This window comes from Erythranthe guttata, chromosome 3, assembly GCF_056151865.1.
Source record: "Erythranthe guttata isolate IM_541 chromosome 3, IM_541, whole genome shotgun sequence".
Classification (NCBI taxonomy): Eukaryota; Viridiplantae; Streptophyta; class Magnoliopsida; order Lamiales; family Phrymaceae; genus Erythranthe; species Erythranthe guttata.
This window is the reverse complement of record NC_142535.1, coordinates 1,705,461-1,720,271: the sequence shown is the minus strand read 5'-3', so window position 1 is coordinate 1,720,271 and position 14,811 is coordinate 1,705,461. Positions and strand designations below refer to the sequence as shown.

General features: G+C 41.0%; 1 protein-coding gene across 1 annotated transcript; it reads left to right on the top strand.

The window, feature by feature from the left end:
* The first annotated feature begins 8,977 nt into the window (after window positions 1-8,977).
* Window positions 8,978-9,919, top strand: LOC148771485 (uncharacterized). Its single transcript, XM_088816007.1, has 2 exons — window positions 8,978-9,289; window positions 9,401-9,919. Exons 1-2 carry the CDS (start codon window positions 8,978-8,980, stop codon window positions 9,917-9,919), a joined length of 831 nt encoding a protein of 276 aa, XP_088672133.1.
* The last annotated feature ends 4,892 nt before the right edge of the window (window positions 9,920-14,811 follow it).

Sequence of the window (14,811 nt, the reverse complement as noted above, 5' to 3'; positions counted from 1 at the left end):
TTGCGAAATTATGTCGTCCGAGAGAAAACGTTTAGAGCGATTGGAAAAATCCGTGGAGGAGATACGGATTGGTCTCCAAAAACTGCTCGAACAAAGTCAAGGACGGCGCCAACATAAGAGCCGAAGAGACCGCCACCGCCGACCAACAACACCACTACCGCCGCCGCCGAGCCTATCGCCGGAGGAAGAGGACGAGGAAGACGATGACTTTTTTGAAGATCCACCGCCGCCGCCAATGCCAAGCCTACCGCAAAAGGAAGAGGAAGAGGACGACGGTGATTTTTTCAAAGAACCCCAATTTTTTGTGAGTTCGCCGGAAGAAGAAGAATCAGATTCAACTGATATAAAGTGGGACGAAGAGCCGAAAGAAGAAGAATCGGAGTTAACGGAGATAATTTGGGACGAAGATGAGGAATTAACCACAGATGAGAATGAAGAACTACAATGGATATTGGGAGATTTCCATGTTGTTGAAAGGAAAAAAGACGAACAAGAATTGGTGATTGTGAATGAACCGGAATCTGAAAAGGTAATTGAAGAGGCTTATTTATCGGGAAAAATATTGAGAATTTTTTCAAAAGCCTTGAGGAGTTCGTTCGATCAACCTAAACAATGTGGTAAAAATCTTAATCGTTCGTCATGTTTTTCGGATTCACTCGGGACGCAATTCGATGTAGTCAAACACAGGTGGAAGCGCAAAAGAGAGAGCTGCAATTATTGGAACCTTGAGGACAAGGTTCATTTGAAGAGGGGTGGTTTGATACGATATATTATTATTTAATATATCGTTAATTATTAGTTAGTCATTATTTAATTATTAATTAACTAGAATAGTTGTTTAGGGTTATAGATGGCCGTGAGTTAGTAGTGGTTAGGAGATTATTAGGTATTTAATTAGTTTAGGTAATTATCTTTCCTAGTTAGATTAGGATTCTAGGGTTTAATTCTCTTTAAATAGTCGTCTTGTGCTAGGGTTTTATTATGAAGAGAAATAATAAACAAGAGTTTTCTTACCTTCAGTAAAGAAATCTTATGATACACAAGAGATCGCATCATATTGATGTTCCGAAAAAAATCGGAAAGTTTCCGAAATGACCATATACGATCCATCCGATCTCCACCCCTAATTATAACTAATATGAGATTTAAATTTTATTTATCTCTCTAAAAAAAATTAATGAGAAAATTTTATCAAATAGTCCCTACATAAAATAATCATTAATCAATGTCTTAGATGCAAATAACTAATAATTAGGGGAGTAGGTGTAATGAGGTCAAGAAAGTCAAAACAAGGAGGTAATACTAATACCTGTTATCTGACAGATCACTTCCTTGAGCAGGTAGAACAAATTTTTAATATTTAAGCTGGATATGTGTCTTTTTGTTACATTGAACTAACGATAATTAGTATAAAAAAATGGTTTTATATTATGAATTTTTTTGTTACTGTAAAAAAAATCGTAATAAAATGTATTTTTTTTTACTATGGGACAATTTTGGAGTCGTAGTAAATGCTAGGATTTATCGTAGCAAAAGATATTTGCTATAACCATTTATCATAGCAAAGTTTGTATCACGGCTACGGAGCATATTTACAGCAAATGCATAGTAAAACATATTTTTACAACGAATTTGGTATATTTTATTATGGTTAATGATCGTAGTAAATAAACTATTTTTCTACTAGGAATTTTATCCTCGTTTTATCTAATGATTTTAAGGAAAAAAAACTAGTAGAGATGTAAATGAGACGGACTGGATTGAAACTTACATAAACATTTAACTTTTTTTATGGATGTGAAAAATTAATTCCAATTTTATTTTTATCAAAGTGATGTGCATGTATCTACCTGTAAATGAATCCAACGATATATACAAATTGTACTATATATACTAGTTTTCATTTAAATAGTTGTTAACCAAATAGTTTTAATAAAGAAAAGGAGAGAAGAGTATACAATTTGAAAAGTTCTGGAGCATTAATTGTGAGTCAACCAAATAGTCTACAATTGTATTGTGTCGTTTTCTCGTAGCACTTATGTATTCCAATTTTAGATTTTTAAATAAAATGCAGAAATATTTAATAATTTTCGTAATATATAGAAAAAAACTTTAAATAACATATATGCGATGTGCTTAGCTAGTCGATTTATGTCTTTGATGTGCACCGATTGTCTCGTTCTTTCTACCTTCACTTTATGTCATCGTTAAAAACATATTTAATAATTAGTAATTAGCTCATTAATAAATATTTCTCAATCTAAGAATGTTTTGTACTATCTTTATTCTACAATATCTGTCACTTTAAAAAAAAAATGTTCTATATTATCGGCCACTTTAAAATTTCAATACTACATTAGTTACATATTTTTTTTAATTATGCCCTTATTAACTCTTTTACACTCTCTCTGCATTAATTATTAAATAATGGTATTTTGGTCTAACAATATCTATTTTCCTAAAATCAAGACATTTATTGAGTTTCTTTAGATTTTACAAATGGTGAAAAACGACTATTATATAGGAACGGAGGAAGTAGTATGTATGTTCATGCATAGTCCCATACTATATTAAACCTAAAAGGGCAGTGTGGTCATTTCATGTGAGACGAAAGACAGGTATGTGCCACCGTCATCATATAGATGCGGAAAATCAGATGCTACACCTAATTATTTATACTGAATATATTTGAACCATGTAGATCTACACATAATCTCACACACACACACACATGTGTATGTCTGTTTAGTGGGTAATTATTTAATCAAATCTACAATTCCAATCCAATTAGTTTAAATAATCGGGTATATCATCTAACTTGCCGGTAGAGTACATAACATGAGATAAGCTTTGAGACATGATATTAATTACATAAATATAATAAAACTATATATATATATATATATATATATATATATATATATATATATATATATATATATATATATATATATATTCTCCTCTTTAATTTATTAACTCTGAAACCAAGACAGAGTTTTCATTAAATCTCTCACCACCTACCAAACATTGAATTGAAGCAATAACTCAAGAAGGAGAAGAAAAGAAAGAAAGAAGAAATTAATGGAGGAGATGACATCATCATCATCATCATCAGAGGGAAATAAGGTGAATGAAAGTGGTGGTGGAGATGATCATAGTTTATTTGTTACAAATCCATGCAATTATTTTCAACAATTCATACGGGCTGTACTCAAGTGTCTAGGTTTTGAAACTACTGCTACTAGCCAAGGCGGCTCTTCTTCGGAAGTGTCGCCGCAGCAGCCTGCAGAACCGCCGTCCACCGACGGAGATCCGCCGCAGCCGAGTGATCCAACAGCAGCGGTGATGGCAGCAAGGATTGGGAGAAGGCCACCTAAGCCGGTCATTAGTGGGGGTCCTGGCCCCCAGACCAACGCAAACCCCAGCACTTAATTTATTTACCATGTTTAATTTACTTGTTTAGTGTTTGTTCCTTCATGTATGCTTTTGGTTATGGTGTAGCCGTGTAGGGTTTCTCTCTCTCTCTCTCTCTCTCTCTCTCTCTCTCTCTCTCTCTCCCTCTCTGTGTGTATCTCTCCATCGCAGAGTTCTAGATTGGGGTTTGGAAGTTCATATTTGTATTCTGTGTTTGTTCTCTTTAATTACGCGCTCTCTCTCTCTAAACATAGTTCTATAGTGGGGTTAATTTGGAAGTTTATACTTGTTTTCTCTGTTTGTTCTTTGATTATGCTCTCTCTCTCTCTCTCTCTCTCTCTCTCTCTCTCTCTCTCAGAGAGAGAGAGAGAGACGTTCTAGACTGGGGTTTGGAAGTTGATATATGCTTGTATTCTCTGTTTGTTTTTTGATTATGCTCGCACACGCGTGCCCACATACACATAAAACTCTCTCTCTCTCTCTCTCTCTCTCTCTCTCTCTCTCTCTCTCTCTCTCTCTCTCTCTCTCTCTCTCTCTCTCTCTCTCTCTCTCTCTCTCTCTCTCTCTCTCTCTCTCTATGTAGATGATGTACATGAATATTTTCGATGACCTCTAGTATAATACATGTATGTAACATGTTGAATTGTGTTACGATTCATCTAGCTAGCAACTATTATATATGCCCTTGTCTCCTTGATTTTAAAAAAAGTTTATTATATAAATCAATTTAATTCATCACATATATAGTATAAAATATATAATTAAATTGATATTATAAATGTACTTTGAATAATGTCGTCAAAATGTCACTAAAAAGTTGTACGAAACCTTTCCAAAAACCAAAAAAAATACTATTCGGAGATGTTTTTTTTTTTTTGAGAGGTATTCGGAGACGTTGTTAGATTGAAAATTAAGACTTGCTAGATTTATAAATCAATAATTAAACTCATCTACTTAATTTAAAAAATAAATTAAATTAGATCCTCTTCGATCTTGGGTGCCAAGTGGAGTCTTATATAGCCCATTTCTGCAATTTCGTACTCGAGCGCCATCGGAAGCTCTGTAGACAAGCTTAGGGTTACTGCGATCGACAATGGAGTTGCCTTTGTGAAGGAGTTCAAATAGCGTAGATCAAAGGACAAAGACACTGGCTCGTTCATTTCTATCAAGGTTGCATCCACTGGCTGCACGTTGTTACAAACAAATTATAAGCTGATGTTTAAAAATTTATAAGCTCTTCTAAAGTGTCTGTAAAAGTTTTCAAAAAGGTCTTTCAAAATTCCAAAAGAAAAAAAAATCCTTGAGATCTTACAAGATTATATTAAAAAAAAACAAGTGAAGTAACTTATAATCTTATTATTATTCAAACACCTAAAAAATTAATTCTAAATATAAAACGTAACAACTTATCAACTCGTAAAACAACTTACCAGATGTAAGAGTTTCCCTTGAATACAGTGGTGTTTTGTCCGATATCGCCTCTTGCTGAGACCGATTTGATATCGCCTCAGTGTGAATATCAATAACTTAATTTCATCTTGAAATCTGCAATCTTTTCTTAGATATGTAATGACAAAACTGTTGAAAGTTAAACTTGAATAAATGAGTCAAACTAATAATTAAATTATGTGTATTGTAAGTTCATGTATGTAAGAATTTTATGTACATGAATTTATTTGTCTAGTCATATTCTAGAGTATTTAGAAAGTTTAAGTCTTAGTCAAATATAATATTTATTATATTTATCTAGAATTATCTTCTCTCTAGTATAAATAGGAATTGTCCACCATCACTTTGGGTGTGAGCAAAATCAGAACATAATTGACGAAATAAATTACAAGTCTCTTGAGAGTTGATTGAGTTGAGTTTTCTTCTCCGTTCCACTAGAAACTAAAGTTCTTTTATTTACATTGATATGCCTAATTGGGCCAATTCAATGGGCCCCCAATTTGTCCAATAATTGGGTCCACTATACGAAAGCCCAAGCACCTTCAAAATAAGGTTTGGGCCCAACAAAGTAAACTCAACCCAATCAACACATATAAATAGAGGTTTTTACTCATTTGTTAATGTACGCTCTATTATTCACAAGTAATCTAGAGTGCTTATTCTCTCTACCATCTCCACGATCCGTACATCTGACTTGATCGTCAGAGGGGTTTCCGCCGGATCAACCCCCGGCTTAGTTCACGTGTGTTCATTTCGCAGGGAACTCAGGATCATCAAATTGTCAAGCTACTGATCCATTTTGCTCTCCTAGCTCGTTTACCACACTACCCCATGTGATCTAAGTAATTAACATCATCATTTTGGCGCCGTCTGTGGGAAAATGCAAACCAGATCACGTAGCCAGCAAGATCCTCCTGAGGCATCCGCTCGGAGAGAGAATGACACAACTAACAACCTCCCAATCCGCGGAGGCTTTGGCTTGCCACCTCCTCCACGTGCTCCGGATCCGCCTCGCGAGGTTCAGGTGATTCCCCCTCGGGACCCACCACTCGCCGATCCGCCACTCCCTGCTCCCCGAACGGTTCAGATAATCGAGGATGCGCTCAAACGCATGATAGCAGAAGCCTCAACTCGCGCCGCCACAGAGGCCGTGACCCAATATATTGCCACGATGGGAGCAAATGCTCCCAATGCGATACCAGCACCTGCTCCACCCGTGGTACCACCCATGGCACCACCGTCAGTCCAGAACCAAATAAGTGTCTCCTCATCCACCTCGGATCCACGGTACCGGGTGCAACTATCCACCAATCACAGGGGGGCACAACCCAGACAGCAACGTCAGCGCTCACCCCCACGGGGAAATGCGTCTCCACAGAGAGTCACTCTCTTTAATGAAGGAGAAGGCGAGGTAAACAGCAGAATGTCTCGCCAAATTTTCTTCCCCCAATGGAACAATCCAATTGGCAGAATAATGCCCGCCCCAGTAAGACGCAGTCCTTTCACCATGGACATCCTCAACAAGGTACTACCTCAAGGAGTGAAGATCTCAGGGTTACCTCAGTTTGAAGGAACCACCGACCCACAAGAGCACATAGAGAAATTTCAAGCCATGGCAGATTTGTATGGCCCAACAGATGCGGCAATGTGCAAAATGTTCCGTACCACTCTCTCCAAGCGGGCCATGAATTGGTTCAACTCTCTACCTACAGGATCGATCGACACCTTCGCTCGATTGTCGCAACGCTTTACCAATCAATTCGCCATCAACAAACAGTATGCCAAGACCCCAGCCCACCTTTTCTCTGTAGTACAGAGAGAAAACGAAACGCTCCGCAACTGCATCAAGCGTTTTGTGGAAGCCGTCCACGAAGTCCGAAGCGTAGGACAAGACATGCTCTCCGGGATCATCCAACATAACTTGAAGCCGGGTAGGTTCAAAGAATCTATTGCCGGAAGGCCTCCGACCTAGAGGAATTGCTGAATCGAGCTGAGAAATACGTACGAATAGAGGAAGCCTCTACCCATGCTCCTCCCAAGAGGAAGAGGGAAGATGACCGACATGACCTTAGGAGACGGGATGATCGACGTCCACCTCTCCCACCTCAAGGCCAATCATCTTCCCCCTACAATCGATTCACTCCGCTAAACACTCGCCTCACTGAAATCCTTCATGTGATAGAACAAAGAGGTCTAGCAGAACCTCCACGCCTAATGCAGCCCAATGCGAAACGAGAAAAATCGGATCGCTACTGTCGATTCCATAAGGACAGAGGACATACTACCGAGGAATGCGCACAACTCAAACTAGCAATTGATCAGAAGTTGATCAAGCAGGGCCACTTAGGCGAATACATCGACAAGCCTCGAAACAAGCGTTGTGATAACCTCCCACGCCAAGATAACAATCGAGATCAACCGCAACGACGAGAGGAGGGGGGTCATCGGCGCGAACAAGATAACAAGGATAATCAACCCACCCGGGGAGTCATTGCCTTTATCTCCGGAGGACCGGCGGGTGGGGACTCTCAAAATGCGAGACGCTCCCTCGCTCTGTCAACACGTATGAATCAAGAGCACGCCTCTCCATCCGCATCTATCTATCAGATACGAAGACCTAATCACAGCATAGTCTTCGACTCCTCGGACCTCGAAGGCCCAGACGAAGACCATGTCAGCGCATTGGTAGTCACGACATCGGTAGCCAACTTTTTAGTTAAGAAGATCTTAGTGGACGGTGGAAGCTCAGCAGACATCATGTATCTCCATACATTCAAGCAGCTGAGTATAGATAACGCCCGATTTAGCCCCATCACTACACCGCTAAAAGGATTCACTGGGGAGGGCGTTTATTCCATGGGAGAAGTGGAGTTGCCCATCTCCTTAGGGGACAACCCTTGTCGAATTACCAAGATGATAAAATTCCTCATCGTCGACAAGCCGTCCCCCTACAACATCATCCTAGGGAGGCCAGCAATCCATACATTCAAGTAAGTGCCTTCCTCCTACCACCAAAAGTGGAAATTCCCCACTCCTTATGGAATGGGGGAGGTACTTGGAGATAGACGTCTCGCTCGAGAGTGCTATGCGAGAGCCCTACGAGAACCATCCAAGAAGCCCAAACCGTCCGGAAGGGGAGACGACACCCAAAAACCCGACAAACGGAAATGGATCAACGCGATCATCGATGACGATAGATAAATCCTCATCAGCGTACCAGACGACAACATTAAGCTAACGGCCGTCGAAGAGCTTAAGCTCATAGAGCTCACACCTAGAGATGATTCCAAGCTCCTATGCATCGGATCCGATCTAGATCCAGAGATGGAGCAGCAACTAATCAACTTCCTGCGACGCAATGGAGATGTGTTCGCTTGGAAAGCCCAAGATTTGTCGGGCATTCTCCCTCACGTAGCTCTACATCGGCTCAACGTTGACAAAAGGTTGAAGCCGATCAAACAAATGAAGCGGACATTTGGTCCCGAACACAACAAACACATCAAGGCGGAAGTGGCAAAACTTCTAGAGGCAGGTCATATACGACGAGTTCAGTATCCTGAATGGTTGTCGAATGTAGTACTCGTTCCCAAGCCCGGTGGCAAGCGGAGGTTATGCGTGGACTTCACCGACCTCAACATAGCTTGCCCGAAGGACCCCTATCCTTTACCTAGAATCGACCAACTCATCGATTCGACCTCGGGATGCGAGCACCTCAGCTTCCTTGACGCCTATCAAGGATACACTCAAATCTTGCTCGCCCCAGAAGATCAAGAGAGGGCCAGCTTCGTCACCGATCAAGGCATCTACTGCTACCAAGTCATGCCTTTCAGATTAAAAAATGCGGGCCACTTACCAACGTCTAGTGAACGCAATGTTCGCAGACCAAATCGGCAAGAATATGGAGGTGTACATCGACGACATGCTCGTCAAAAGTATCAAGGTCTCGGACCACTTAACCTATTTGGATCAGTGTTTCGCCATCCTGCGAAAATACAAGATGAAACTCAACCCCCTCAAATGTTCGTTCGGAGTCCAGGGAGGCAAATTTTTAGGATATATGATTTCGCAGCGATGAATCGAAGCTAATCCCACGAAAATCGAAGCCATCACCTCCATGGCTCCACCAACATCGATCAAGAAAGTCCAACAGCTTAACGGCTGCCTGACATCTTTCAACAGATTCATTTCAAGATCAGCGGACAGGGCTCTCCCCTTCTTCAAGATTTTAAGGGGAGGAAACAAGTTTGAATGGGATGAAACTTGTGAAAAGGCTTTCATCGAACTGAAGTCATATCTTGCATCACCACCCTTGCTCACGAAACCTCAGCCCGGAGACACCCTCCTTTTGTACTTAGCTACCTCAGCTGATGCCATCAGCGCAGTCCTCATCCAAAATGGAGAAAAAGGCCACCAGCCCATATACTACGTAAGTCGCGCTCTCCAAGGAGCCGAACAACGCTATACCAACATGGAGAAACTTGCCCTCGCCATCATCAACGCAGCTCGGAAGCTCTGACCTTACTTTCAATCACATCAGGTGGTGGTCCTCACCAATTACCCCCTGAAGCAGATACTTAGGAGTTCCGAGACATCTGGGCGGTTAGCCAAATGGGCAATAGAACTAAGTGAATACGGTGTAGAATTCAAACCCCGCCCCGCCATCAAAGCGCAAGTATTGGCCGACTTCTTAGTCGAAATGACCACAGTAGAAGAGAGCACATCCATCCCCGCTTGCTCCGTCAGCGTTGATGGATCTTCCACAGCCACAGGAGGTGGCGTGGGTATTGTACTAACGAACCCCAGCGGAGATGAATTCGAATATGCTCAACGATTCGAATTCACAACCTCAAACAATGTCGCTGAATATGAAGCCTCGATTACTGGAATCTGCCTCGCCCTAGAAGTCGGAGCGCGTAAGCTTCTAATACAAAGCGACTCTCAGCTCGTCGTTAACCAAGTACTCGGAACTTACGAGGCCAAAGAAGACTCCATGGCCAAATACTTAGCTCTCACACACACTTTGTTATCCAAGTTCGAGAGCTACGAAATAAGATAAGCACATCGCTCCAGTAACATCCATGCGGACAAATTAGCTAGGCTTGGAAGCTCCATGGCAAGCATCGGAAGTCGGAAGGTGACGCTCCTCACCTCGCCTCAGCCGGAGATAGCTTCAACCGATGAAGTGCATTACAACGAGGATGACGAACCGTGCTGGTTCACTCCAATCATAAAATATCTCAAGAAGGGAGAACTTCCAACTGACGTCACCCAGGCACGGAAGTTAAAAACGAGAGCCACTCGCTTCATAATAGTGGGAGAAGAACTTTATAAACGAGGATTCTCATTCCCCTATCTTAAATGCCTCGACCCAACCACAACAAATTATGTGCTCCGAGAAGTACATGAAGGCATTTGCGGAAATCATTTGAGTGGCAGAACCTTAGCCCTCAAAATGTAGAGACACGGCTACTACTGGCTAATGATGCATGAAGACGCAAAAAAACTAGTCCAAAGGTGCAAACCTTGCCAAGAGCATGCCAACATCCCTCACCTACCAGCGGCATTAATGCAACCGATTGACAACCCCATCCCTTTTGCTCAATGGGGGATGGACTTAGTCGAACCATTCCCGTCCGCCACAGGAGTGTTAGAGTAGGTGACCAACAAGCCAACATGTGGCTGTGGTCTTTCGTATTTATTATTGTAATAAACGAACCTTTATTCGTATTAATGATAAAACACCTTGGCATTCTATATCTTTGTCCCTTTGTCACAAGCATAGATATAGTCCTTACAGTTATTACAAGTACTGGTAATTGATCGTTAGGATCGTGAGATATTTAATCAAGTATTATAACTGTTAAACGTGTTCCTAGTCGAAGGGTTACGCCACTAATGAGGATATCGGCCTTTCCCATTAAGACTAGCACTTAGTGTATGTGTACTGCATCTCATCAGTAAACGGTATTGTGATATCGGCATACATAAGTGGGTGCTCGTAAGTTGACGAGTTCACTGAACTCCCTCACCCTAGAAATCTCTAAGTGGTTCCCAATAATCGAGTAGAGATATCTATGGTATAGTTGTACACCATTAGTCCTTATGACCTAGACATCACCGTGACTTCACTAGAGGACCAGCTGTATCGTGACCTGTCCCTGAGTTCCACCGAGGACCATCCCAAGGGACAGTGTTCGTGCAGTCCGAAATCTAGTGGGAGGTCTGTGCATTGTAGTCGGGGATTCGATCGCTAAAATAGTCTTGGATGTCCTGTGTGTTCTGATAGTTTGTAATCATTCTAAGTCTCTGGCCAGAGCTGACTAAGTGATGATTAGAGAATTCGATTCTCTAAGTCATGCACGTAAGGATTACAACACTTAGAACGATCGCACCGTCATTGAACAAATAAAGAGGTCTCGATGAACCAATGCCTCCAGTTCGATCGGGACATGTGAATCGAAGGGACCGTACTGTACGTTAACTATATCTGAAGGTTCTTGCAGGCACTTCATTTGTATCTAGGGAATCATGACGCGTAGTTGCTAGACGCCAATCTTGATTCGTTGGGTGATTAAGGTGAAACGAGTTTCATCTTAATCGTAACTCTAAGGGACGAGTTTTGACCACAAAGGGTTGTGGGCCCACGGCTAGCTTACACCTGAACCATCGAGGGTCACACTGCTCGTGCACATGAGATCTTTGAATAAACGGTCAGAGATAAAGTAAGTTTATCTTTGCATGATTGGAAGTCTATGTGATTGGATCCAACATTCATAAATTGGAATTATGAATGAGAATAAGAAAAGGAAAAGAATAGGCGAACGTGTTAGTGAACTTTCTAAATCGGGAAGTTTCCAAAATTTAGAAAGTGCACTGAACTAGGGTTTCCACTTTTGGAAAGTTGGGAAATGAAAGATGGCACTCGTAATGAAGAGGATATTATAATGATTCCGAAAATGTAACTGTTGCAATTTTCCGATCATTGAATTGAGAGAGACGAGCAAGTAAAGGAACTAACGAGCTTAAGCTGTTGGGCCCGGTCCAACTTAAGCCCGTTAGGGTTTTATGCAAGGGACTATAAATACTTGATTTATAGGCCTTGCACAAACACACAAGACCTAACCCTAACCCTAGCCGTCCACCTCTCTCTCTCGGCCTCTTTCTCCCGCGGCCACCACCGCCGTCAACGCCGCCGTTTCGCCGGAATCGGCCGTTCATCGGCCGATTACTCTGGTAGCTTCTTTCCTTCTCTTTTTCTTCCGTTTTTCTAACTATTACGTGTCTAGTGCCACGTGTTTAGTAGATCAAAGTATACGAGGTGAAATCCGAGAGGAGGAAGATCGAAGATCGATGAAACGAGGAGCAGCACACGAGCCGAAGCCGCACGCAACCCCACGCGCCGCCCGAAGACCGCGCGTGAGTTACACGCGCCGCCACGGCCCGTCTCGCCGCTGCTGCCGCTGCACCGCTGCTGCCCCGATTGTACGGATTGGTTTCCGTAGCAATCTCGACTTGCTTAGCGCTCCAACCTCACGCTTCAAGAGGTAAACATTCGAATCCCTTGTTTCGATTCGTTTACGTTTAAACTATATATTCATGTTTGCTTTCGTATGATTTTATGTGATTATGCGTAATCGTTTTAATCGTTGCAAGCATGTTAGTTGGTTTAAACGCGAGCATGTTAATTGGTTTAAATTCTGTTAAACATTTTAGCATGTATGTTGTTTTTAATTTCGCTGGAAGCGCAAAGGTACGCAATTAATTGATTTTAATTTGTCGGGCATGTGCTTATGTGCTTTAAAGTCGTTTAAATCGCATTAAATTTTTGTTTTCCGCTGCGTACACGTGCCTGAAACCCAACAGTGGTATCAGAGCTCGTTGCGCAATTAATTGCGTTCGTATTAATATGCTATGATTTTATGCATGTTCGATTTATTAAAGTAGTGATTGTTGTATTATGTAATTGGGAGTTTTCGTAAGTTTAAAATATTTTTGAAATATTGTTTAGAATTTTTCCAGCTTTAAAATTGTTTAAAATTGGAAAATCGGATCTGAAATTATTTTAAAATGTCGGTTTTTTAATTGTTCAGATCGAACCGGTCGGACCGGCCGGTTCGATGGTTGTGTGCGATCTAGTTGACCGAATCCACGTGGATTCGGGTCGGTCAGACCGGTTCTCGGTCCGACTGATCCGACCCACTGATTTGGGTCAACTGGACCGGGCAGAACCGGACCGCTTCGGTCCGAACCGGTCAGACCGGTTGGGCCGAACCGGTTCACTGAAAATTTAAAAAAAAAAAAAATTATTTCAGATTTCTAAAATTAAACTTAAAACAAATTGATTTTAATTTTTGGAAAATTATTTTCAATTAATCCCAATTAGATAATTGGATCGACAATTATCTATTTTAGTAAATAGGTGTTAGATTAATTAATTAATTTAAATTGTTAAATTGATTTCAATTAATATAACACATTCATAATTTTGATTATGATTCAACTTAATTAGTAGTACCTCAACATTATTTGAATGATTTATGCTAGTTGAGGTTCTATAATTATTTTGAAAACTCGATAATTAATTAATGTAATTAATTATGAAATTAGGTCGTATGTTCCCCTTAGGACAATATGCGCTTCCATATACCTTTAGAGAACATAGATGTAGGAATCACATAGACCAATCCAAAACCTTCTGATGAGATAAAACATTTTAATAAAAATCCCTCATTCTTAATTCAATTAAGAATCATTTCAAGCTATAAAGAAAAACCCAATCTGTTGAGTTATTTCTTTCCTTCTGCCAACGGTTGGATTATGTGTAGCCCTTTACTATAGTGCAGTAAGCCGTGTTAGCGGGGAGTGCTATGGTAGAGTAAGCTGTAATTCAATTGACATAATGATGAAGGTAGCCATAGAAAAGGGTTATGTTGAATTAACGTGGTCGGCTAGATTAACTAGGGACTGCATTAGTTTGGCATAATCGAGTTCTATGAGCATCTTTGATTGGTAGGTTAGACTTGACACACGACGATTTTGATATTCGCGAGATTAACTTAGGTCATTATCAAGTGTGAGGAAAATTAATTTAGGGTCATATTGTGGATATGATTGATTGTGATCTACCTTTGGGCAAATATAATCGGGCTAGATTAACTACGGGTTATATTTGTCTATTGGACCTAAAGCCCATTAAGAAAAATCAGTTTTCTCGTTTGTCTACTAGAGGGAAGTGGAACTCGATAAAATTAGTGGGAGAACAATTAAATAACATAAGTCCAAACATTTAATTGTAACAATCATTTAACGCGAATCTCTAATAATCCTCTTCTCTATATGTCTCAGATAATCATGTCTAAGAATCCCATAATGTCAATCCTCGACAATAAACTCAATGGCCCTAATTACCTAGATTGGTTGCGTAGTCTTAAGCTTGTACTAACCGTTGAGGGGCGTCTCTATGTTTTGAACGAGAGACTTCCCGCCACTATACCTGACACAGCGACTGATGCTGAGAAGGAAACTTATGAAGTTTGGAAGAAAGATGACACTCATGCTAGGTGCTATATGATAGCCGCCATGGAGCCCGCGCTTGCGAGGAAATATGAGTCTCACTTGCATGCTTTCGATATAAAGGCTCATCTCGATAGCATGTATAGTGAGAATATTAGGGCATCGAGGTACGCTGCTACAAAGGAGTTGATCACAGCGAGACTGCGCGAAGGGACTTCGGTCCACGAGCACTGTCTCAAAATGATCACTCTCCTTGAAAAGCTAGTGAATCTTGATGTCACCCTCCCGGCCGAGCTCTCGTTGGATTTGATCCTGTTGTCCCTTCCTAGTTCCTATGAATCGTTCATAGTGAACTTCAACATGAACAAACTAGATCCTCCCTTGGATGAGTTAATGAACATGTTGGTCAGCTTCGAGTCCACCATTAAGAAAGAG